We start from the raw sequence: 27,079 nt of genomic DNA on the forward strand, positions 1-27,079 counted from the left end.
CACAAAAGATTTTCCTCCCAACATGATGCCACTGCCCGGCTAATGACACGAATTACAGCCCCCGAGCTCCCTCCTCAGCCTTTCCATGTCCCCACTGCCATCTCAACACTACCCTTTCTGGGTGTGGGGGCTGCATCAGTAATACTTAGAGGCTCTGCTTCTGACACTTTATCTCCATGAAATGCACATACAGCAGTGAACACCGTTTCCTGTTTGCAAAGTGAGCATGAACCAAATCACACCCTATGCGGCAGCTACGGAATTCAACAGCATATGGCATTGTGCAAGATTTACTATGGAATAAAGGCAGCAAAGCTCTCCTGCTGCTTCATATCAAATCCTGTCACTCTGTGCTTGGGGGTCTCTCTCTCTTTCCCACTGGCTCAAGCCCATCTCTCCACATTAAGGTGCAGAGACACACACACACACACACACACACACACACACACGCAACGTGTGCTCCCAGACCCAAAACCTGGAACTTTAACAAGAAACAGGACACTTAAGAACTTGAAAGCCACATGGATCCAGCCTCCCTCAGCGCCCCCCCCCCCCCAATCGCTCTGTTTGAGACACAGCATCTCTTTTCACAAGCCCACCAGCAAGCAAAGGGCTGGAGCTGGGGCTGTCTGCCGTCCCCAAGCACCGCTGTGGAGTCCACACTGTCCTCGATTCTCAGGGACCCGTACCCAAACTCAGTACGTAAAACCACATTTTCCAACTACCCACCTCCACCTTTCTTTCCCCTCTAGCCCTCTCCAAAAACAGCGTTTGGCTATCTTCCCATTGTGACTCTTTGTTTAGAATTGAGGATCCCCCACCCCTTTTTCATCTCTGCTCTAAAAGGGCCTCTTCAGACCCTTTCAAAGCCTCGCAGCCTCCCCAAGCTCAGGTCATCAGACACTGAAATAAATGGTGATACTTTTATGGCATATTTGAATGTAACAAGCCATTCTCTTTCGGTTCCTAAAAGGAAGCCCTGTTGGGCAGTCACAAGTTATTACTGAACCAAGGTTGAAAGACAGAATCCCTAAGGGCCAAAGGTAAGATTGTAACATTTACAGCCACCACCTTCTTCCCCCTTTTAAGGTCCTAATGAACCAGCTTAGGGCATAGGCAAAGCATTAACTCCTTCCTGCCAGAAGCTTCCATCTGCCCTGTGAGGTGAGGCTCGGCAACCCTGGCACCTCCCATTGTTCAGATCTCAGCTTGGACGCAGTCTTGGGGAGGAGCCCTCCCCTTGTCACCCCATCTAAAACAGCCTCCAGCCCATGGTCCTTCTCTGCCCTGCTTTATAATATTCACGAAAGCTCCTACCGCTATCTGAAATGAGCTTGCTCCTTTACAGCTGGAAGAGAAGCATACGGAGTAAGAGCCTGGCCACTGGTCAAACAAATACTGCAAAGGTCTGACCTTCTAGCTATGAAGAAAAGAAGCCACTTCCTTTCTTTCTGGGCTTCAGTTTCTTCATCTGTAAAATGGGAATAATAATAATAATAATAATAATAATAATAATAATAATACCAACTCTCCAAATGGCTCTAAGGATTGAAGTCGTGTATGCAGAATCTGGCAAAAATGGTCAAAATTGAATTTTTAAATTTATTTTTATTTTTTTATTCTTTTTTTTCCTTCCATATTATTTGTTTACTGGTTTGGGTCTCTCTACCTCCTTCCTCTTCTCCCATGGGAGAGCAGAAGCTCCCTGAGAACAAGAATATCTCCTTCCCCACTGATATATTCCAAGCCTGTTTTCTCATGGATAACCAACTAAGTATCTGTTGGCAGGGTAGGAAGGAAAGAAATAAAGGAGGAGGGTGAGTGGCTTAGAGGCAAACATCTAGCCTTTGAATTTGAGTGATCAATAATCACCTACTCACAGCAACCTTCCTCAATGGATACAAAGGAGCCAAGACACAAAGATCTTCATTGGTTGTGAGGTCTGTGGTCTTCAGACCTACTTTGGAAGGGACACTGTTCAGTCCTGACCCGCCCATTTCCTCTGGCTTCCAAGAGGTCAAGTCAGGGAGATGGTCAGAAGGGCCCACTCTGCAGAGGTCCAACATACAGACCACATCCCAAGAAAAGCCCTTAACTGCCCACCAGGCTCCCCCCACCCACACTCGCCTGCCCATCTGAAGTGACGATGCTTTTCCAAGTGGTAAATGAATCATGTCAGACCAAAAGCCATTTTAAAAGTACACTTTGTAAAAACCCCGTACTACAGCACATTTCATTTATTAATTATGCTATGGATTAGGGATCAAAGTGGTAGAAATCTCAGTGTACTCGAAATAAATGGCTTTTGTGGTTACCTAAATCCTCGGAGTCCCCTGGAATGTAATTCCTTAGGCAAAAACAGCTTCCCAGACGTCTTGCCACCACCCTACCCGCCCCCGCCTCCCCCCCCCCCCCCCCCCCGCCTCGTAATACAGAGGAGGGTGATTACTCAGCATCAGACCTGCATGATGCAATTATTTTGGCTTTTAACATTTTAGCTATATAAAACATGGAACGATTCCTTTTGAACCCCCTCCTGGTGATGTTTTATTTTTCATTTCTATTATTCAATTTCAAGACCTTCCCCTTTTCCTTCCTGCCCTCCACCCTTACCCCCTCTTTCTTCCCAATTAGATTCAAATTGAAAATACCATATAAAGATGCTGGAATTCAAACAAATTTCCAGTAACTTCCAAGAAGGCAATAGGGTGTGTAGCATTAAGCACACAAGTTTTGTGGTCAGAAAGATCTGAATTTGAATCTTGGTGTTGCCACTGGCCTCGTAAATTTAACTTCTTTAAGCTCTGGTTTTCTTATCTTTAAAATGGGGATAAAACTGCCTACTTCAGGAGAGGCTGTTGGAAGATTGATGAGATCAAACATAGAAAGCTTCTGTCCAAAAAAAAAAAAAAAAGAAAGAAAAGAAAAGAAAAGAAAAGAAAAGAAAAGAAAAGAAAAGAAAAGAAAAAAGAAAGCTTCTGTCCAGAGCCAGCACCCAGTACCTCATCAATATGTGACCAAGAGTTATTTACTGCCCCTCTACTTCCACATTTTCCAGAAAGGAGTCTGGTCCACTGTTTCTGCATCTTGTTTCAAGGGAGTTGTTTTAATATATAAATTCTAGTTTAAAAAAATTAAAATTTAAAAAAAAATCAGTCCTCTGACTAGATTTCTACCATAGAAAAGTAATGTTCTTAAATGTGGCTATTAGCAGACACCCAATCAAAATTGTAGTTTCTACACAACTATGAGTACAAAATGAAAGCATGGAGGATAAGATTGATAAATCTGAGTGCATTAAAAATTTCAAAACTTCATTATTTATATTTAAAATCCTATCTAGGGATCCCTGGGTGGCTTAGTGGTTTAGCACCTGCCTTCGGCCCAGGGTGTTGATCCCAACATCCCAGGGTGTTGTCCCACATCGGGCTCCTCGCAAGGAGTCTGCTTCTCCCTCTGCCTCTTTCTTTCTGTGTCTCTCATGAATAAATAAGTAAAATCTTTAAATAAATAAATAAATAAATAAATAAATAAATAAATAAATAAATAAATAAATATGTAAAAATTCCATCTAAGCAGAGTTTTAAAATATCACAGCCTGGGAGAAAGTAGCTCTAACACATAACCAATTCTCCAACTCATATAAAGAGCTCCCAAAAATCAATAAGGAAAAACCATCTAATTCTTTAAAATGTGCAAAGGATTAAACCAGGCAAGTCACAGAGAAGATAGTAAACAAATGACAACAAGAGTGTCAACCTCAGGAGTCAAAGAAATGCAAATTAAAACACGCTAAGATGTCACCACACTCATCAGATTGGCAAAAATGCAAAGTTTGACAATGTAAATGCTGTTGGAAAATGTGGGGAGAGAAAGTGATGATATGCTGGTGATGCACATACTAATTGATGCAAACATTCTGGAGAGCTTGACATACATTGTGAACTACAGCTAAAAACCAGCAACCTATGCCTTACTAATGTGTCTACATGGGACGAACTCCAGAGAAATGCTTTACACATGCCCACCTATGCCTACCCCAAGGATCATTACTACAGCAGTAACTTTCTTTAAGATTTTTTAATCTTTGAAAACCATAAGAAACTCAAATAACTCAGTAGAGGAATGAGGAAACTGGTATACCCATACAATGAGGTAGTACATAGCAGTTAAAATGGTTGAAATAGATTTAAATGTACAACATGGGTAAAATTCAAATGCAAGACTGAGTAAGAGAGACTAAGAGACAAGCTGTAGAATATTATGAAATATGAAACCACTTATCTAAAAAGTTACCAACATTCATTATAATACATTATATATGTGTGTGTGTGTGTGTGTGTGTGTGTATATATATATATGGAAATGGAAAATATATACATATGGAAAAGTATGCAGGCCTAGACTAAGGAGACATCAAATTTTAACAGTGGTCCTCTCTCTGGAGAAGGATCTCTTCCCAGGGAAGGGAACCTAGGTTTAGTTTTGTTCTTTTGTTCTTTGTTCTTGTTGTTTGTTTGTTCACAAAGGATTAGATTAATAATTGTTATTTTAGGTGGCAGGTAATGAGTGCGTTTATTGTATTATCCTTTGTCCCTTTCACTGTTTTTTTTTTCTTTTCTTTTTTTTTTTTTTTTTTTTTGTCTTAGAACTGCCAACTGTCTTAGAAAACTCCAATACGTAAAAATCCAAATTTATACAAAAGATAAATTAGAGTGTAGATGACTGGCACCAAATGGTTGGTGATCTGAGAAAAGTACCCACAAAAGCCTTCCATCCAATGTAACTTACCAGAAAGATTTGTAATTTGCCCTCAAGTTGGCAGGCACACACCCACATTGTGTGAAAGGAGGTATAATTTGAGACGAATGGAAGGCTCGTCTTGATACAAATCTCCTTTTGCTGGTTCCTTTCTACTGCCAAGAGTTCATACGTTTTCCTCCTAGGAATCCACAAAGCCTCATTTCCTCCACAGGAACTAACAGCATCACAAAGGCACGACAGGCTTGGAGTTTCCTGGTGGTGCAGCAGCCTGATGGGCACCAGCCTCCAGCCTGGTTTGCGTCCGGAAACCCGCCCCTCCCTGGCTGCATGCCTGCCCTCCACAGAAGCAATATGACACCTATGGGTGAGAGCCCCAGTGCCAGGGTCAGGCTCCCCGCATTCAATTCCAGCGACACCTCCTGTGTCACCGTGGGCATGCCATCCCCCTGCTACACTTCAGCTTCTTCATCTGTGAAATGGGGTAGTAATAACAGCTAACTCGTAAGGTGCTGGATTAAATGTGCCAATCATGTAAATTACTTACAAGAGCAAATTAGTACAAGAGTAACCAGTTAGTGCTCAGTAAACCTCCAGTATTACCCTGATCTTGAGTACATGTCTCCATTCTTCACTGAATCTGTTTCTGAAATGTCACGATGAGAGCTTTGCACCAAGAAAACAACTAAGTTTCTATGCAACGTGTTGGGTCCATCCAGGACTAAGTCTGAGAGTAAAAGAAAAATGGGGAACAGAAGAGCTAGCATGACAGAGAGCAGGGCACAGGTCTATGATTTGCAATCCTGTTGGGACTGACAGCTCATGACAAAAAGTGCCCCCAACCCTTGCGTTGGCTTCTATTCTGGCCTCTGGTATCACACCCCTGTGCCTAATAGGATCCCGACAATCCCCACCCTTGGCTCCACATCCAGCAGGTTCCATGTTGCCAGCTCAAAACCTTTGGAGGAAATTCACATAGGCATCCAGACACCAGAATACTTGGCCAAACCCAACCCTGCTGGCCTCTGTATGTGGGGCTGGCCACCCCTGGAACCCTAGCCCATTTCCCCGTGCCAGCGGCCCGCCCTCTCTGCCCACTCATTTATTCCACACAGAGGTCCAAATGTGTGCTAGCTCACCATAGGTCCGCATTGCCTCTCCATGGGTAGACTTTTTAAATCACCTTCTGAAACTTAACCATGAGATTGTTGGCCTAAGAGATGTGCTTGTATCTCACATAAGGCCCAGACTCAAAGCAAAGATAGTGAGTAACTGAGGACAAGAGTCTTCACAGGCATGCACCAAAAAACAAACAAACAAAGCCTACCCTTCCAAATTAAAAAATTAAATTATCACCCTCTTGAGACACTTCTTGACTTCTTACCGCGCAACTTTTAGTTTTAAGGTCAGAAGGGAGCGATGTAGACTTCACTCCTCAAATCCTTCTTTTAGTAACTGTCGAAAATAGGACTGTGTACACTGCAAAACATTCACAGATGTGATGCACAAAACGTGGGCTGAATCTGTGTGTCACACTTGGTCCCTTCTTGTCCTGCAAGAACTATCAATCACGGATGGCAAAGAGGTATCCCAGCCATGGGAGGAACTGGTAGACTCAATCAACATGGGTAAGCCACACCAGCTCCAAGCCTAGCTTCATTTTCTTGAACATATTCTCATTCCTGGTGCTGATGAAAAATGTTCCTCTCTCCCATCACTTCTTTTAGAACTGGTTTTTAAGTGGTGAGTCTTAAGAATTTTGTTTGCCGTGACATCTTAATGGACGTTTCCCTGGGCTCTAATAGATCCAAGAGGGAGCTCGATTTCTGACACTTCCCCCCCAAAAAAGTTGACTGTCTAAAGGAGAAATGACAGCTGTGACACCACCACTCTCCCTTGCTCTATCCTTCTTCACCCCTGACAGATATTAATCTATTAATGCATTCTTTTTACTGGAGCCCTGACATAGAAGGCCTCAGAATCTCTCTCAACACAATGCTCCAAGCAGACTGCACCCAGCCTGCAGTTTAGGCACCTAAACACTACACTCTGCTCAGAGTCCTTGGAACAATAGTTTCAGACTTTTGGAGTTACAGGATCTTTTTTATGGTTTACAGGTATTTTAAGGAAAATGGGTAGACCCTTCATCAAATAGTACAATTGTAATAATAAGTCACACAGAAATAAACACCCATACACTCAGCTTGCCACCAATTATCCATGATAAGAAAGTAGTGCTTCCAAAATAATATAAGTAAGTGTTAATAAGTAGAGGAGATCACTGAGGTTACAGCAGCACCTCCTTATTTATATGGGTTATTATCACATTTTTCAACAAAAAGAGCAGTGCTTAATACTATTAATTGACTGCTTACTCCTTAATTGTTCCCAGGAACAAGAAGAAATAAGAAAGCTTTCCGCAGAGTGTATGAAGTAGGAGTCAGAAAACTCTGAGAAACTAAAAATATGAAAACAGGAATTTTATGAAAATACCTTAAGTTAATTTTCAAAATTCCCCTGTGACCACAGGAGCAAACCATGGAAACTGCTTCTTTTTTTTTTTTCCCACACAAGCCTCGCTCTCTAGAAATTGTTTGTGGGAGAAAATCATGGAGATTATGTCTACCTCTTAAAGTAACTCTCAGATTAGTACAAATCAATCCATTTCTGAAGAAGGCAAGTGGGTTCCAGTCACACAGGTTCCTATTTACACAGTACCAGAAGAATCAGTTCATGCTTCAGCACTTCTAATACAAAAGAATTAAAAATTCAGACAAATTGAATTAAATAAAATATTTTTAAAACAAACAAAAAAAGAATTAAAAATTCCGAAGAAGAAACAATATATTTATCATAAGCCTGAGGTTTTGAAAACTATATTAGTTAGAATTCCTTGGGTTCTAGGTGACAGAAGACATCTCAGACTAATTGGCTTCCTAACTGGATCATCCCACATTGGAGTTGATTATAGAGAATTAAACGAGCCCCCTCCATTCAGAGAGAGAGAAAGAGAGAGAGAGTAGTTGCAAACAAGCACAGATTTACACTCTCTCTGTATAGTGAAGAAGTCTAAGTATCTTTGCTTAAATAACATACCCTTCCCCCCCGCCCCATCACATGTCTACCTTGATCAAGAGAGCAGGGAAAGTTAGTTCCCGGTCGCTGGGGAGCTGGGGAAGGATGCTGTTAGCAGCAAACAATGGGGAGGAGATAGATGCCAGTTCAGAACCCTACTCCATTTTTCAACAGCTGGTTTCTTATACTGGAAAGTCAGTACATAGGGATTACTCTTAGTACCTGCAAACAACTAGATCACTTAAGAAGAAAGGATAATAAAAAGCATACAATCAAGTGCTTCATAAAAGTGGGAATGGGAAGGGGCTCGATGAAGAATGGAAGAGAGATGCTTGGCTATATTCTAAAACTGGAAATGGTTTCTACTGGATGAACTTATTAGTTTGATCTCTGACAATGCCTTGCCTTGGCCACTGAAATTCTGGGTTTCAGACATTCCTTCATTTGTAGGCTTTGGCTGAAGGGGGCTACTACCTCGTTATAAAAAAATATTTTTTCCCGAGTTTCGACTGAATCATCCTGAAGGTTCCTTGGGAGCCCTTCTGCCCAGCTATGGTCCCCATTCTGTTAGTGTAATACTTTTTTTAGATTTTTATATGTTCTATCTCCACCCATCATGGTTGGCTTCTCCTCTGAGTCTGAAAGGACCAAGAAAACACATCTTAGAATCTTACATGTATCCTTGTGTCAGGCCTAACTTGAAGAGGTGTGTTCCAAAGACAGGTCTCCATAATGGGCACCCCTCTACCTCGACCCTACCTGGTCTCTGGGGGCCATGAAATGATCTAGTCCCAAATCCTGTGAGGCGGCCTGCCTGCCTGCCTTCTCTAGCCTTTGTAAACATTTGCTACTTTCTTCACCCTAGCACTTGAGCTACAAAGACCATGTCCTTGTGGCACAAACAGGCAACAAGCAACTCACACCCTTGAAGCGGGGAGAACAAGATGCTTTTGCCCCACTGCACTTGGACACATAGTGATCCCATCACATCCAAGCCTATTAAACAGCCTCAATGCTGCACTTAATCACTGCCTAGATCCATCGACTAAACAGGCTCTGGCTGGAATAGATTGCACACACCACCCAGAGTTCTTCACAAGTTTCTTTTTTTTTTTTTTAAGATTTTATTTATTTATTCATGAGAGAGAGAGACAGACAGACAGACTGAGGGAGAAGCAGGCTCCATGCAGGAGCCTGATCTGATGTGGGACTCGATCCCTGGACTCCAGGATCACGCCCTGGGCCGAAGGCAGGCGCAAAATGGCTGAGGCACCCAGGGATCCCCTTCACAAGCTTCTGAATGCAGACAAGATATAGCTGGACAGACTGCACACTTTTGGAGAAGGGCAGGGCTCAGATGCAGTATAGTTGGGAAGCATTTGGGTCATGCTTGGGGTTGGGGGTGCAGAGGAGAGACCCAGACATTTGCTGCATCCTGCTGCACTAGCGTATGATTGATGAAGGGGGCCTCACTCAAACTATTGCCCCCCGGCCCTCTCTTCTCCAGCCAACACAATCCTCTAAGCATACCTGGTGCCTGGGCCTCTTTCAAAAGACAAAATGTATCCTACAGATCCTCGGTAGAAGTATGTGATACCATCTGTCTAAGGATTTAAAAGGCCATCTCAAGTATGGAAATGAAGCACAGGGACAGAAGTGGAGAAGTCATAAAGGTAGGAAATGGGGGAAAGCCAGGGCAGACCAAGTGAGCCCCACAATGGTCATTGTTGTAATAGTGGAGGTGGTGAAAAGGGGCCGGATTCCACAATATTTTGAGGGCAAAGCTGATACAATATGCAGATGGATTGTGAGCCCACAGGACAGACTAATGGGTGGAATATGGGGTGTGAAAGCAAAAGAGAAGTCCAGGATGAACTCCAAGGTCTGGGGCCTACACAACCGGCAGATGTTGTTACTCTTTATTGTGGTGTTGATGGCTGAGAGCAACAAGTAAGAAAAGGGTAGAAATAAAAAATTAGATTCTGGACATGCTAATTTTCCCATGGCTCACGGGCACTCAGAGGACAGCATGGTGCTGGAGCAAGCCCTGGATTAATTATCTGAATATGGCCATTCTTGCCCATGGAATCCTGGGCAACTCAGCTAACTCACCATACTTTCACAACCTTTTTTTTTTTTCACAACCTTATATGCAAAACGAACCTAACAATAAACTTGCCCAGCCCGACCCTCCATGATCCCTCCTTCCTCAGCTCCCACTACACTCCAAAGACCAATTCTGAAATCCAGGTGTTTTCTCCCTCTATATTAATTTATTAAATGAGATGAAAATCTGACCTGCAAGCCACTAACAAGCCAATCACAAAATCACTCCATATACCCTACAATATCATTGCTGAAAATACCCACTTCCTGTAATAAATCATCACGCCCTGTATTTCCCAATTGGGCACTCTCTCCAAAAGTTCAGGCACCCCATGTCAAGATTCCTAAGGAAGAGTCAGTTTAAGCCAAGACTGCAAAGAGACAGAAACCCTACATGCCTGACCTTCTGGATCTTTTGTGTTAGGCATGTTGCATATAAACGCCACCGTGGCGATTTGACACGCTCCATCGCAAACTGGAATGCATAAGGATGGATTATCAAGTTACTGGCAAACCATGCACAATGTCATAACACAAAATTATGCTCTCTAAAACATGCTCCCCCATCAGGTAGAAAGTACAAACGTGGATAAGCTCTTGTGCTAACCAGGATGATTCTGAAAACTCTAAGGTAACAATGAAGTTATGCTTCTTCCAGACTAAATCAACTATGGCCCTCACCAGAAATTGGTTTTCTGCTTAATTACTTAACAGTAAGGGGGTGGGGGTTAGGGGGGCACAGGGAGACCACATGGAAAGAAAGAAACTCTGGGGCTCCTTGGCTTCAAGAGACTTACAATCTGGCTGGAGAAACAAGCCCCATACATAGAGTTAATCAGCAAGGCAAGAAGTGACAAGCAGGACAGGATGGGGGCCAAATGAATACTTCTGTTTTATTTACTGGAAAGATAAACATAGGCTAAAACCATGAGTTGAACTCTAAGTAGATCGATGTTGATTTAAAACAGGCTCCCACGCTTGGTAAACAGAGCAGGTGCGGAAACTAAAACAACTTTCCAGGGTCGCTCTAGTCCTGTCTCTACAGATGCCGAGAGGCATTCTGGGGTCGAGCAAGCTTTAGGAACTGCCTCCTGAGGGTCCAAGCATCCAGAGGATTCGACATCCTGACCTAAAGAAGCTCACTGAATGCACATAACCAGTGCTTCCCTAAACCTATTTTAGGAGTGAACCCTTTTTTCCAGTAACCTTATTAACACTCGGTGAGACAAATGTCAGGAAATGCTAACCCAGAGCTGCCAAAGACTTTTCCCCCAAGCACAAGACGCATCATTGAGAAATGGTCGAGGATGATCGGAGGCTGCCAGCCTTGCCCGCACTCACTGTGATCTTAAACAGAGCAATAAATAATATCTTTGACAAGTAGGTATGTTTCCCCAGAAACACAATCCAGAATCATATTCTCTTTTTTTTGTTTTTAAAGATTTTATTTTTAAAAGTAATCTCTATCCCCAACATGGGGCTCAAACTCATCAATCCTGAGATGGAGAGTCTGATGCTGACTGAGCCAGCCAGGCGGCCCCAGAGTCATATTCCTGACCAAGATAAAAAAAAAACCTCTACAGTCATTTGAGATTATAAAACTATATTCCAAGACCTCTAAAAGAGCCCTAAATGTGCTACATAGATTCAGAGGACTAATAAGGTGCATTTAAAGGGTTACAGTGTGAGCTATCAAAAATGAATATACATAATTCTATAAAACCATGATAATGACAGCTGACTTTAAAACCTCCAACTGGGGATCCCTGGGTGGCTCAGCGGTTTGGCGCCTGCCTTTGGCCCAGGGCGCGATCCTGGAGTCCCGGGGTCGAGTCCCACGTCAGGCTCCCGGTATGGAGCCTGCTTCTCCCTCCTGCTGTGTCTCTGCCTCTCTCTCTCTCTCTCTCTCTCTCTCTCTATCATAAATAAATAAATAAATAAATAAATAAATAAATAAATAAATAAATAAATCTTAAAAAAAAAAAAAAAAAACCTCCAACTATTTAAGAGGCCTTCCCCCCTCCCTTTTTTGAAAGTGAAAAGTCTTGGGAAAGCCAAAGGTGGATGGGCTGGATGGATCTCTTTTCTGGAGCTCGGTGGAATACAAGTAATCTTCTCCCAGGAAAAGCCTAAACTTTTTGTTAAATTCCCCAGAGATGTTAAAATCATTCTGATCGTGTAAAATCTAACTTTCACACATGCTGATAATTGTAAAAATTGAAAATACCGTGGCTACATATCAAGAAATTTTTAAAGATTTTGTTCTCTTTTTATCTGTCTTCCTAGGAATCTGCCCTGAGAAATAATAAAGAGGGCTGTGGTGGGCGGGGGGTGGGGGTGGGGGGCAGGGATGACACAAAGATTTATGGGCAAAGATGTTCATCATAGGATTATTTAGAATAGTAAAAATAAAAGGCATAGGATACTCTAAAGGCCCAACAATGCGGCACTGATTAAGCAAATGGGAGCATATGCATGTTATGGGCTGCTTTGTGATCATTTAAAATCCTTACGAATTTTAATGACATGGGAAGCGCTTATTCATTATAGCAATTTTCCTTTTAAATAAATACGAGGCTGCAAATATTGAGCACTACTATATGCTCAAGAATGTGAAAAACAAATATAAATATTAATGCACTCAGGAAAAAGCCTTAGGAGAAAACATACCAAATATGCCAAATTATTCATAATATAATCTCTGAATGGCAAGATCATGGGCCAGTTTCCATACTGTCTACAATGAGCACAAATTTTATGAATGAGGAAAGCTATCACCTAAAAATTAATTTCACTGGCTTAAGAGGTAAGGTTGTTTTTTAATGGAAAGGTTGCAATTCCCGTCCTTAAATAGTTCAGGATCAGTCACTGAAGATGTGACTTACAATGGAGGATAACCTCGAACAGAAGTCTTGGTGATGAAAGAAGAATGGACTCTTGGTGATAAAGGAAGAATGGACAATAGCTACCTTCAAATTTCCAAGATTGGTGACTGGAAGCATGAGTGGCATTGGACATCAAAACACACATCAGGGATCCCTGGGTGGCTCAGCCGTTTGGCGCCTGCCTTGGGCCCAGGGCGTGATCCTGGGGTCCCGGGATCGAGTCCCACATCGGGCTCCCTGCATGGGGCCTGCTTCTCCCTCTGCCTGTTCTCTGCCTCTGTCTCTCTCTGTGTTGCTCATGCATAAATAAATAAAATCTTAGAAAACACACACACACACACACACATCAAAGAGTGAGCATTTCAAGGAGAGACCCTTGGGAAAAGAGAAAGTCAAAACTCTAGGAGCCCATGCTGACCCAAAAGGAAATGGTCTCCATCAGGAGACAGATGCCCCATCTCTGTGTTCAGGAACACAGTGGCCAGCGGACCACTTCTGGACAGTGATTAACAACAGAAGGGACATGTGATGGAAGGTTATGAAAGTTTCTGTGATTCTAATCTGAAGGGGATACAACCAAACTTACACAATCCTCCCTCGTAGAATATTGTCCATTGCCTCAGTGGTCAGCTGCCACACCATCAACTCAAACCTCAAGAACTTCAGAATTCCTCATAATATTTTCTGGAAAGAGGGAAGGAACTGTGGACTTTTAAGTAGAGACTGTTTGGGCTGAATTACCCCACTCTCTATTCAGAGCAAAACAGATCCTATCTACCGCTTCTTCCCCCAATAAAATAACTCGGGGGCCTGCTTCTCAGTATTAAACACTCTCAGCCCTCCTTACAAAAAATAATCTTATTTTTGAAGTGCTCACAAGCTCGCTTTAGATCCACAGACAAAATAGATACCCTTACCACAGTTCTGTCTGTGAAATGGGAAAGCTCTGACTCAGCTGCTACTAAGAAACACATGCCAAGTATTCTAGAAAGTCTGGCTGAGTCATAGACAAATGGGGAAAATTATAAAACAAGGGGAAAGTATATACGCAATGGAGAGAGTGGAGGTGGTGCACAGGGAAGAGCTTTTAGGAAACCAGCACAGGTTCATACCCTCACATCACCCAAAGTTCACCTGCCCCAGGGCAGCATGCCCTCCCTGCCCACAATGTGTCAGTACCCACCTTTGCAGTACCCACTTCAAGGACACCCAGAAAACAAACCCTAGCCAACCTCATGTTCCACTGTCTAGTGGCACCAGTGGATTCTCCTTGAGCCACACCCGCCCCATCGGGCCCTTGGTGTTCCCCACCAGCGGTGCTGGGCGCACCGCATTGTGACTGTTTGTTCATCTTTCCCTGCCATCATCATGATCAGGGGCAGAGAGGATAACATGCTCTGGCTGTCTGTCCTGTCTCACATCCTGACTCCCACAATTGGGCAAACACTTAACCATCCTGTGCCTACTTCCACCTCTGTGAAACAGGAGTTACCGAACATCAGTAAAGCACCTAGAACAATCCTTGGCACATAGGAAGTGTTACTGGCTTATTTGCTATTATTGTTATAATCCTTCATCATCAACTCCACTTTCTCCCAGAGTCTGGAATGCTTTTTCCCCCCACACAGTAAGCAACCACTAAATATTGGGGTAATCAGTGAATAAATCAATGCTTGATCAATAGCAAATACAAGGCCAAGAGAAAAACCAATAAAAGCTACTTATCCAAATTCAGGTGAAGGAAAGGGAGGAGTCTATATCCTACCCTAAATATATTCTAAATAAATTTAAATTTAACAGATTGCTGATGTTACTTTCAAGAGACTAATTAAAAGTTTGGACTAGTCCCATTTCATACTGCCATACTGCTGTGGGGGTCAGGAAACCTAGCATCTGAATCTCTCTAAAAAGGCAACTCTTGAAGACATTTTTCCAAAGACGGTAAATGAAAATATACCAACAGGTACATGAAAAGGTGTACATTACTAATCGTCAGGGAAATGCTCAAGGAGAGTCCACCTCACACCTGTCAGAATGGCTATTATCAAAAGACAAGAGATGACAAGTGCTGGTGAAGATGTGGGAAAAAGCCAATCCTGTGCACTGTTGGTAGGGATGTAATTTGGGATGGCTACTACGAAAAATAGGACTGAGATTCCTCAAAAATTTAAAAATGGAACTACCCTTTGATCCAGCAATTCTAGTTCTAGGTATATACCCAAAGGAAATGAAAGCAGGACCTCAAAGAAATATTTACATTCCCGTGTTCATTGTAGCATCATTCACAGTAACCAAGACACTGAAACAATCCAGGTGCCCATCAACAGATAAACGGATTTCTTTAAGTGGCATATATATCTAATGGAATATTACTGGGCCACAAGAAAGAAGGAAATCTTGCCATCTGCAACAACATGGATGGACCTGAAGGTATTATGCTAAGTGAAATAAGTCAGATAAAGACAAACACTTCATGATAATCACTTCTATGCAGAATCAAAAAAAAAAAAAAAAAGCTGTACTTACAGAAACAGTAAAGTGGTGGTTGCCAGGGCCTGGGAGGTGGGGAGATGGGGAGATGCTGGTCAGAGTATGAACTTCCAGTTAGAAAATGAGTTAAGTTCTGGGGATCTAATGCACAGCACGGCAATTACCATTATATACTTGAATTGCCTAGAGAATCATCAATTTCACATATTCTTACAGCAAAAAAGAAACGGTTGGTAATTATGTGATGTGATGGGCTATCAGCTAACCCTAGGACGGTAGTCATGTTCCAGGATGTGTCTCAAATCAATACATGGTACACCTTAAACTCATATGATGTAATATGTCAGTTACATCCTAATAAAGCTGGCATAAGAAAATAAAAATGAAAAATAAGATAAAAACTCAATTTTCCCACCCCCAACTTGCCCCATTCGGTGAGTGGCATCCCCACCACCTACGTTTAACTTCTCTCTCCCTCAGTGCCAGCATGTGATCCTTCAGCAGAATCTGCTGACGTTCCCTCTAAATCTGTCTACCTCAACCATTATCCCCACTGCCAGCAGTTTAACACAAGCCAAACCACTCATGGGTTTCCTACGGTGGTTAGAATCAAACACCAAGTTCTCACCATATCCTGCCCCAGGCCACTCTCCCTCGGCCCTCAAGACCTGCAGCCACTGCAGCTGGCTTTCCATTCCTCCCACAGCCAAGGTCTTGTTCCTTTTAGGAACTACATACGTGGTCTTCCTTCTGCCTGGAACATTATCTCATCAACCACCCCTTTATCTGGCTAATTCTAACTGATCCTTCACATCTCATTTTAAATGCCAATTCCTCAGGGGGCTGTCCCAGCCTGTAATCCTCACCAAACTTCTCAGTGGAAATCCCATCTCACTGTCAAACGGCCACAGGACTTATACTCCCCGCCGCCCCGCCCCTGACCCCTGGCACTGTCAGTGCCTCCCACACAGGTAGGGGCTGCAATGGGCCTCAGCATCTAGCACAGAACCTGCTAGCACCCAGCAACTGCCAGTAAGCACTCAGTGGAGCAGATGAGAATACAGCCCAAGTCCAATAATCCGTTGAAACATCCACATGTGTTTAATAACCAATAGGATGCTCTCAAAGTAGCTTTTCTTACTAACTATGAGGGATACCCCCTACCCCCAAACTCTTCAGACTCAAAAAGCCAAAGTTTCACCATGCCCTCTGAGCTTACTTGAAAATGCTCAATGCAGGCAAGCAGAGACCCTGTCTGAAGCTCTCCCATCACGCTATATTTCATAAGTTTTCTGCCCTCTTTCAGTATTTAAGCAAGAACCACAAAAAAAAAAAAAAAAAGTACACTACCACAGTCTGGCAGGCCTTGCTCCTCGGGATACAAGCTGCTTTCTTATCCCATACCTCAATGCTCATTACACAATAAAACACACAAGACCAGGAAGGACTAGAAATTCACCCCAAGGTAAAATTCCACGACTTCAAAAGGAAGCCCCCAAGATAACATGGTTGGAACTTGTGAAGCCTCTTGCCATCTTGTAAGATACATACTATACCAAAATACCACCATTTTTGGTACAGAATCTTTTTCTGCTGGGTACAAAGGAAGTTAAATGAAAGTCTTTGTATAGCAAAGACAACCGGGGGTGGTGTCCAGGGAGCAGCTCCTAACCCTACAGCTTAGAGGCCGCTGGAGGTGAGTGGGCCAGGACTCAAGCACAACCACTTAGCACAACCGGCTGCTGGGCCCTCATGGGGGAAGTGGGGGGGGGGGGGGGTGCAAAGAATTAAAAATATAAATTTTAAAATATCACTGGTTATGTGAATCAACAAATGGGCTTCCAGAGGCCAGGAAAAGGAGAGGGTGTAGGGAGGAAAGAAGAGGGGAGAGATGGATCTGTTGTATAAACTCCTATCTTTTTGGCTACCCCCCCAAAATATATTTTTTTTCCAAGACATCTTTGGGAAATCATCTTTCGGACATCTTCTCTGTTCTGACCACAGACTAGGAACCTTGGATTATAATAAACGAGATGCAGTATTTGTGGTGCTTGCTTCTTAATTTATTATTTGATCAATTGAACTCTACTATTAAGAGTATTTATTCTACACATCTACTTTGTTACAATGTGGTAACCCGCTTAACCACATGAAAATAAAATCTAGATTAAAATATTCTGACAAAAAGCTTTAGTTTAAATTCCCATGTGAAAATCCTGCCCCAAATGGGTACTAGAGAAAGTTATTTTCCTAGCAACCGATGATAGTGATAGTCTCTAATGATTACTAACAAACACTGAACACTTCTCTAGTTTCAAAAGAAAACATTAGAAATAATTATGAAATAACTTGGCCCAGAAATTACAATAAACCCAAATTTCGGAGAAATTAGGAAGAAATCCTTAGACAATTATTTTGAAACACGTCTGATGAAACAATGTGATGTGACAACAGTTTTCTTTAAAAGAACGAAGAACAAAATGAGAGGAAGAGCCCAGGGTCTGGAGAAGAGTTAGCCATTCGTCAGCAGAGCTGAACACAACCCAGACTCTTTGGGTCAATGCTGAGCGGTACACAGACCCAAATGATACATCAGCCATAATCCAGAACGTGCCCTATATCAACACAGACACACTGTGCCTGCCAAACTGATTCTAGTTGACATACTGCCCTAGGTCCAGTGAAAAGGGGATCATCTGTTTACAGTCCCCAGGTGTAGGACTCCTCTACTCCAAAAGCTGTGTGAGACCACTGGATGGATGCAGAGGTCAGCAACCACAGACTTTCTTCTCCAGACCTGCCTGTATCCCTCTACCAACCCCTCCCACTCCAGCACTTCCTCCTCACCCCTTAGTGTCAGAAATGCAATTATGATGCTAATCCATATAACCAAAGACACCATTCAGTTGCTACAGCATTAAATATATCACAGATTTGGTTTCCTTTTCTCCCAGCTGAAGGTCTTTTCTGCTCTATGCAGCTCCCAGAGCCCACCTTCCCTCCAGAGCCCCAAACCTCTAGGCAATGGTCATTCATTCCCCAGGCCCCCAGGAGCACAGCAAAGAGCACTAAAGTTGCACTTGCCGCTGTGGCTCCTTGGGACTCCATCTGAAGTGTAGTGTGTGCTCAATGTGGTGGCTGTGCAAAACACAGCAGAGGATAAAGGAACCCAAGTCTCCTTGGGCTCCCCTTGCCAAAATCCACACTGGCCCTGAATAAAAGGTCTCTCCACATCCTCAGAGTGTTCACTTCTAAATATGAAAAGAAGTACATAGGGCCTATACTGTGACAACCGGTCTCACAGGCTCTCTGGGGAGGCAGCATCAAGGAGCGCTCTAGAAATGGATTTGCCTCACTCTCACCCTTGGGTGATGGTCATCAGTGTGGACCCATGGTGTCCACTCACACCCACAAGGGACTATGTCCAGTCCGAGCCACTTCTAAGCACGATACCTTCTCTCCACTCAAAGAGGAAAAAAGCCTCCAAGAGATTTTAAAGATAATGTCCTTTCTCTGTAGCTTAAAAAAGGGGGGGATGGGGGAGCAGCCCTGCCAAGCATTTCCAAAAGCAGAGAAATAAATTTCAAAGCCTAGACACACAATGAGAAATTCAGGGAGGCAGGAAAAGTGGAAAGGACATGCTTCCGTGTTTTACCCTCCTCTAGGACGCTGAAACTCTCCCACTTTTAAAAATCTTTGTATATTGCTAAAATGTTTTTTATATGGCATTCACTTTTCTCCAAGGAACCTGCATCGGAACCCCAGGACAACAACATTCTTACACCTATGACACTGTCCCTGATTATGACCCAATTTGTAGTTTACAGAACAGAACCAGCCACAGAAAAGTTACTTTCTACTCCCTTCGTAAAGAACATGCCACGAGGCCCCGGAAAAGGAGCTGAGAACTGAGTCCAGTCCTCGCTCTGGCCACTAACTCAGCGTGTGACATTGGGCAATTCACTTAGGGCATCTCTGGGCCTGTTTCCTTTTCTGAGAGCAGGTTGGGCCGAGATGATCTAAGGTTACTTCCAGCCCTGAAATCTTGACACTAGAGGAGTATGTGTAATCATGAGCATCCATGTCACTGCAGGGTTGGAGGAAGGAGGAAGCTTCTGGGAAAATATCAACCTTTCTATGTGCCTCATTTGTAACATAAGAATTTGTAGAACATTTTCACAAACGATGACTCAAGATGTGGCCTAACGGGAATAAATCACTTTTGTAATATGTACAACACACATATACACATATATTTAATATTCATATAACAGAGGCATAATTCATTAAATAATATATACTCAATTATAGCAAGCTACAAAGTAAGGAGGCAGTTAGCCTGAAATTTGACACAATGCATCTTAAGATTTTTCCACTTAAGAAAATCATTTTGCCATTTTTAGACATTACAACTAACATAGAGGCAAAATACATTAATGGATAACATTTTATGATACTTAAATAAAAAATACATGAATTATTTCAAGCTTTGCATAATTCTACCTGTCATAGATTCATTATAAAAATGAGTCTTCCATTAATTATTTCAAAAGTATGAAGTCCAGCTCATGACACAAATATATGGAAGAGAATATTCTAATAAGGCTGAGCCATCTTCTCGAGAGGTTAATTTATAAATTCCACTGTCAGAGCCTACAAAATCCAGAAGTACACTAAAAATATGTCTACATATATTTTTTATAACACTTTATGTTATAATGTCTCACTGCTAAAAACAAATGTTAAACCCACAGGCTCTCAAAGCCAGGGATGTACAGATCATTTAACTTAAGCCTTTCCAAATTCAGTTCTACTCTGTTCACAATCAATCAGCCCAAATAAAATTGTGCTGATGTTAATGGAGAATGTTACTTTCTAACAATTAAAATAAATTGGGGGATGCAGGGGATTGTAAAGTCTCAAATTCAGTGCTTCCCCTTTGAATTTTCTAATTCCCTCCTCTGTAACTCACCTCCACTAAAATGAGTTTTTCAGAAAATGATCTGGGGGTTGTATTTTTTTTAAGTGGCTTTGGCACCAGTCTCCCCACTAATGGTGATAGTGCACCATTATGGAGACCACAAGACAAGACCAACCCAACACAAAGAGGAAGGCGTGGTGAGAAGATCTCCAAAATTTCCAGGTGGGTAACCATCACTAAGGTCCAGTAACAGAAAATAGATACCTTTTAGATATAAGCCATATCCAAGAATAATCCAAAAATACATATTTTTTAAAGAGAAAAACAGATAAGCAAGGCCTGTTATCAACAAAAGAATATTTCTTCATCTCCTCCCAATAAAGGAAGCAACTGCCTTTGTCAGGTCACTTACGACAATGTGTGCCGGTGACGGAGAGCGGGCATCCTTGAGGGCTTGTCTACTCTGGAGGGTCCCCGCCTGGACGTCAAGCAGTGGCCATTTCATCTGGAGATACTGGAGGGAGAAAACAGAACGAACATGGCAAATGAATTGAGGAAAGAAACCCAAAACTGCTATCCCAAGACATAACTCCTGGGGTGCCTGATACACAGATGAGAAACTAAAAGGAGTAAAGACATGCAAATAACAACACTGAAAAACTGAAAAGCATGCAAACAACATCAACAGAAAAATCATGCCATCCCAATAGGTTATTCCCAAGAGCTCAGGTTCAACAGGCACATTTCTAGAACATCAACACGACTAGCAGCTATAATTTGGTCTTTGCGTTCCAACGTCAGGCTGGCCCTGATAACATGATCTCATTAATCCTGCCTCACTGAGAGGGAGACAACAGGGACACAGGAGACAACAGAGGCCTTCCAAAGGAAGAAAGCAAATGGGAGTCTCAAGCCAGAGGCATCTAGGAGACCGTCAACTCCAGATCTGCTCTTTCAGTGACCTTCATTTCTAAAATGCCATCGTCCTTCACTTTAAAGCTGAGTATATATGCGCAACTATCCTTTAGTAGAAACTACTCAAGTAGGTGAGGATGGAACTCCTCAAAACCAACCCAAAAACTTATAAAACAAAAATACTTCTCAGGGCACCTGGGTGGCTCAGTTGGTTAAGCATCAGATTCTTGGGTTTTGGCTCAGGTCATGGTCTCAGGGTCTTGAAATCAAGCCCCACATCAGGCTCCACACTCAGCAGAGGGTCTGCTGAGATTCTCTCTCTGCCCCTGCCCCTTCCTCCACTCGCTCACTCTCTCAAATAAATCTTTGAAAACAAAAAGTACTTCTCAGTAAAAGATGTACAAACAGGGCACAGTGCAATTTATACGCTCATCTCAAAAGTCCTAAGAAATCCTTTTTTTTTTTTAAGATTTTATTTATTTATTCATGACAGCCAGAGAGAGAGAGAGAGAGAGAGAGAGAGAGAAAGAAGAGAGGCAGACAGAGGGAGAAGCAGGCTCCTCGCAGGGAGCCTAATGTGGGACTAGATCCCCGGACTCCAGGATCACACCCTGAGCTGAAGGCAGACACTCAACCACTAAGCCACCCAGGAGTCCCAGAAATTCTTAAATACACACAAGTTTACCACACAAATTAAGTTAAAGGTATAAGCCAATGACATCTATCTCTGCTCTTCTCTGAGGTGGAAAATACATGGCACGAGGGAAAGAGAGTTACTTCTTTCATAAGTGATAGTTCAGCTTTCAGAAGGACCAGATCAACTGATCCAACTCCTCACTGTATAAACAAGGAAAAGTGAGGTGAGGTGGCTTGCCCAGTCAGAGATACTTAGCATATGTGCAAGCAACTCCAAGGCACTTGACTTTGGTAGGTGACATCACGCCAGTTTTACTCGGGAAACCTTCAAACCACTGAGCAAAACTGAAGACACAATGCTAAGTCATTTAATAAGGACTTTGCCAGCCTTTGTATCTCTGAAGGCCAACTGTTTAATGCATCAATTAATGCTTGGAGGGAATAGAAGGGGCCATCTTGATCTTTTCAGAGATTCCCAAAGTAAAATAAACGATTAGTTTTCATATAAATTGTACAGGAAATTTGACTCAATGAATATGGATTAAACTTTTTGTACAGCACCTTCCCATGAAGGATTAAGGACACAGGAAGATTGTCCGCCCTCAGAGAGTTTATGTGCATGTGAGGGAACAAACTCAGATTAAGTCCAGACAGAACATAGTGGAAATGTGGCAGAGACTCAGGGAATCATGCCTAGGGAATGCCAAGAAGCAAGACAGTATTTCTGAGAAAAGAGACTGGAGAAGACTGCACAGAGTAGGTCTTGTTAAGCCAGAAAGATTTCGTCAGAAAGAAAAAGGACAGCTGGGGGGCAGGGAGGAGTGGCAGTCCAGAAAGAAGCTGAGGGGGAGGGGCAGTCCAGAAAGAAGGATTTGGGGTTGGCTCAAATCCCACATGAAATGAAGGGCGAAAGCCACACACAAGCTTTCCCATAGGTTCCTTAAAGATACAATTGTCCAGTGAATTAAAACCAAATGCAGTTACATCTTAAACTGGAAGACCCTGGCCCACAAGCTACCTGCCAAAGCTCACAGTCATTTTCTCGACCTACATCTGTACAAGGTTAGAGCAATTCTACAACCTCAGAGCTGTTTCCCAGAAGGCCCTTCTGTGAGGGAACCCAGTTACTAGTTCTGGTGACTCACCACAATACCTCGCATCAAATCCCTTTGCTTCTACGGACCTCCAGTTTTTCATCAGTCAACTGAAGGGGTTTTCCTATCTGGGACAAGGGTGATGGAGGGGCTGCCCCAGCACTTAAGGATTCTAGACTCACAGACAGTAAATACCAGCAGGCACCCGACCCCCCACCTCTGTCACCCTTATAATCAAGCCATTTCCAATTATCTTCTCTGGGGGCAGTAACATCACAAGTTGAGAACCACTGTAGTAAAAGTCTCCATGGTCTCCCTCAGCCTATATATATAACCCAAGCCAGTGGACCATGGGAACCTCTTCCATCCCATCTCACCTTGACTGCTTCCCATTCTCACCTGCCACATAAATATATGAGCCTCATTGGTCAAAACCACTCAATAGTATCATTTCCTTGAGGCCAACCAAAATGGGACACCTGCCAATACTCATCTCTCCTCTCATAAAAACCTGTGAGGAAAAATGCCAAGCTGAGTGCCACACACTTATGCCTCAGTGGGCAGGGTTAGATTAACAGACAAGTTTTCATCTTCGGCCATCTGCAAAACTGATTTGATCACATCCAAATCCCAGCTCCATAGAATTCGGAAATTTAGGCTTTGTTTAAGGTGACAGACCTGCCCCAAGGACCCCACCAGAGAACTGTCATACCCATAATGCAATATTAATGCAGAGTCTTATAATTCTTATTTTACATAAAAGCTTCATTGTGTGCCATATCCAATCTCCGCAGGCTACCTGCACCACATATTTTTATGAGCCTACATTTCAGCGCTCCAAGCCTACAATACACATAATTTTCAATTATGTTAGGGCAGCCCAGGATCACTGCCTATATAACATTACTGGTTGGAGGAAATGAGACTCGGCCCCACTGCCCAGAGAGAGCTAACCAAATCCAGATGGTAGAGGAAGACAGCCCCAATCCTGCTGGCTTGCAAGGACTCCGCGGTGACAGCCTCAACCTCTCCATCCCAGTGCAACATGATCCCACAGAATGGTTGGGCCCCCGCAAATCTGTGCCCGTCCCTTGGAAATAACTGGCATTCAGGCCGACGAGGTTCCTTCTGGGGAAATAAGTATTATGTCAGGATTTTTTAAAGGAAGTTATTAACCTCCTCCAAAAGTGATGGGTTTCCCAGGTTCCTTCATCTTCCACAATTGGTCCTTATTAATAAGGAAAATAAATAAATAAAGGGAAGAAAAAGGAAATTAGGTACGATTATAGCCTAGAGGAAAATCTTTTCCTTCCTGGAGACACTAGGCAGCGGGAAATTCTCTTCTGTTGGGTCCTAAAGGAAGACCCGGAGGAGGAGGCTTCTAGGATTTACAAAAGGGCTGGAACGCAATGCCATGCCATGCCACATTTCCCCCCTGGTCCAACTTCAGTTTTATATCCTTTTGGGGAAGAAAAAAAAAAGTTCCCACCATCCCACTATAAAAACAACACTGGGCTCCAGCTCTCTTCCTTTCGAGCCGCTCAACGTGGAAATTATGAATTGCCTACAAAAACATTAAACTTTTCAGCAAACTGCAATCAAACAGGGCCATGGGAATTCCTGCATTGAAAACTGTTGAAATGGAGTCCTGCTCAACTTGCATTTTGCAAAAAAATAAAAAATAATAAATATATAAGGCCATCTTGGCTTAAGTGTTTCATCCTTTGTTTAATACTAATGTTCTGCTCATGGCCCATTACGGTTTTTCCCCAAATCATATTTTATGATATGTCTTAGGGAGCTTAAGTTAAGCTTCAGACCTGTGGACAAAGTCTCAAAATATACACAAAGCCAACGGTCTGAATGGAATCAGGGAACTCTAAAAGCCTGTTAAATTGTCAGCAAAAAAAAGGAAAAAGGTATGTAACTCTAACTTCTCCTCCCCCCCCCCCCCGCCCCCAATGAAAAGAAGGACAAGGAAAGGCAAACCAGTAGGGCTCTTCCGAATCAGAAGACGCTCGCAGGATCCAGGAAACCTGAGGAAAGTGGGCCTGAGGAAACCTACTCCCAACCAAGGCACCCCATCCTCATGACACCAGCTTCAGGAGCAAGGATGGTGAGGAGGGGCTGCTCTGAGAACCTGCATCTGAGGCCTGCTGAGGCCTTGGTACAAAACTTAATATTCTAAACAAACAGGCCAACTCAAAGGCCAACGATGATATTGATGACAAAGTTCCCAGGAAACTCCACATTGCTGATAAAATACCAAGCAGCTTGGCGGCACTTCCTGTCAGTCAGGCCATCTCACTGGATGGAGAGGCGAGTGGAGTCCATCCCTTTACGTGCTCAGGACAGGGTTGGCAAACTTGTTCTGTAAAATGCCAGAGTACATACCTTAGGCTTTGCAACCCATACCATTTCGTCCTAACAGCTCTGTCGTGGTAACCCAGAAGCAGTCATGGGCAACATGTGTACCCATTATGTCATAGCTGTGTTCCAATAAAACTTTATTTATCGATACTGATATATGGATTCCATAGGCCATTCCCGTGTCAGGAAATCTTCTGCTTGGTTTTTTTTCAACAGTTTAAAAATAAAAACCATTTTTAGCTCGCAGGCCATACAAAAAGAGGTGGCAGGACAGCTTTGGCCTCTGGGCCATAGTTTGCCACTCGTGCCACCGTGTCTTAGGGAATGAATGTGTAAAGACCTGATTTCCAGTCAGACAGGATACATTCCTTCACTGGGCCTAAAATCCAGACAGCCGATTATTCGGTGGCCCAAAAGCGACGTTTTGGATTGAATCGTCACTGGCAGACTCCAGTTTGGGGAGAAAAGTTGGAAAAGAATCTGAGCTCTCCAGCCATGACTCCCAGTCACAAGGTCTAACCACTAGACCACAATCTCACCGAAATAACTATCCCTCCTTTCCAAAATGGAAGTTTGAAAAACCGTGAGCAATTCTGACTGGAAAAGGTTCACGTGTTCGAGAGTTCTCACCCACTTCCCAGATAACACTGGCAATGTGTCCCACGTCATCAAACCATCACGAAAGGGCACCAAGCAGAAATGCCGCAGGTCACGGATGATGTGCCCCGTATGCTTTGGGAATCACCTTCCTAGGTCCAGAAGCTCCTCTCTCCAGAGCTTCTCGGTGTGTACAACTCTCACACATCACAAAGCTGGCATGAAGCCCACAGTATGCCAGCTCTGCCCACCACCAACAGATGGCATTGGTCATGGACTAAGGCAAGATGGGGAGCAGAGGCCACCATGGGGCCTCAACACTGCTACATGGAGATGAAACCAGCCTCTTCTGGAAAACTAGACCCCACAGAAAGTCTGTCCCTCAGAAAAGGACTGATTTTAAACACCGTGAAGGCCCTGCTCTCCTCCCAACTGGTAGATAGGCATCCTCTACCTACATACAAAAACAACAAAACAGCCTTTGCAAACCAAGATTTCTCAGCAGGTGTGCTTCTCCCTAGGAAAATCCATTTTTCAAGAATTCAAAATTGCTGGAAACCATGCTCATGACAGGTCATGACTGCTTAGTCTTCCTAACTCTCCCAAGCAACAGAGATTCATACAAGTTGTTTCTGATAAAACAGAAAGTGAATGCTTTGTCCAAACACCCACACCAAGAGACCACAAGCCATGGCCTATCACATCCAAACAATGAGTCCTTCCTCCTCCACGAGGTGACCATTCATCCAACCTGTGCGGCCTTGTCATATAGGCCATGCCGACTCTGCCACAAACGTGTGAGCCAGAAAGGGTAAAAGCATGACTATAATGTTCATACCCCTCCACTTTACAAAAGAAAAGGCCATCAGCAGCCACTCAACCTAAGAGGAAAATGGAAAAACGTCACAAGTGAGACAACAGGAAGCACAAGGATATCGCTAACAGCACGCATGCTTTTCTTCAGGAGCTCACGTCGGGAGGCACACCCTCACGTTGCAGCCACAAACACAGGTCTGTTAAAGAACACGTTTGGCTCTCTCTTTTCAGAACCTACCTCACTGCTCAGAACTGGAAGATGGAAAATTCAGTACATCTTCTCTAAATAAATAATTCTGCTCTGGGGGTCAGGGAAACCCAATATATCCAGAGTAGTTAAATTATAAGAAGCTGTGATTAATATCCTGTCCTACCCTCTGAATCATACAGGTAACAACAGGTTTCCCAAAGCC

General features: G+C 43.2%; 1 protein-coding gene across 18 annotated transcripts in view; it reads right to left on the bottom strand.

The window, feature by feature from the left end:
- The window catches only part of TCF7L2 (transcription factor 7 like 2), a 199,448-nt gene that overhangs the window by 99,534 nt on the left and 72,835 nt on the right, over nt 1-27,079 (bottom strand). For all 18 annotated transcript variants that reach the window (XM_077877595.1, XM_077877594.1, XM_077877599.1 and 15 more), the window contains one exon: nt 20,651-20,752. In XM_077877595.1, coding sequence (XP_077733721.1) covers nt 20,651-20,752 — 102 coding nt within the window. The remainder of the gene's footprint in view (nt 1-20,650; nt 20,753-27,079) is intronic.

Source organism: Canis aureus, chromosome 29 (assembly GCF_053574225.1).
Source record: "Canis aureus isolate CA01 chromosome 29, VMU_Caureus_v.1.0, whole genome shotgun sequence".
In the NCBI taxonomy this organism is placed as follows: Eukaryota; Metazoa; Chordata; class Mammalia; order Carnivora; family Canidae; genus Canis; species Canis aureus.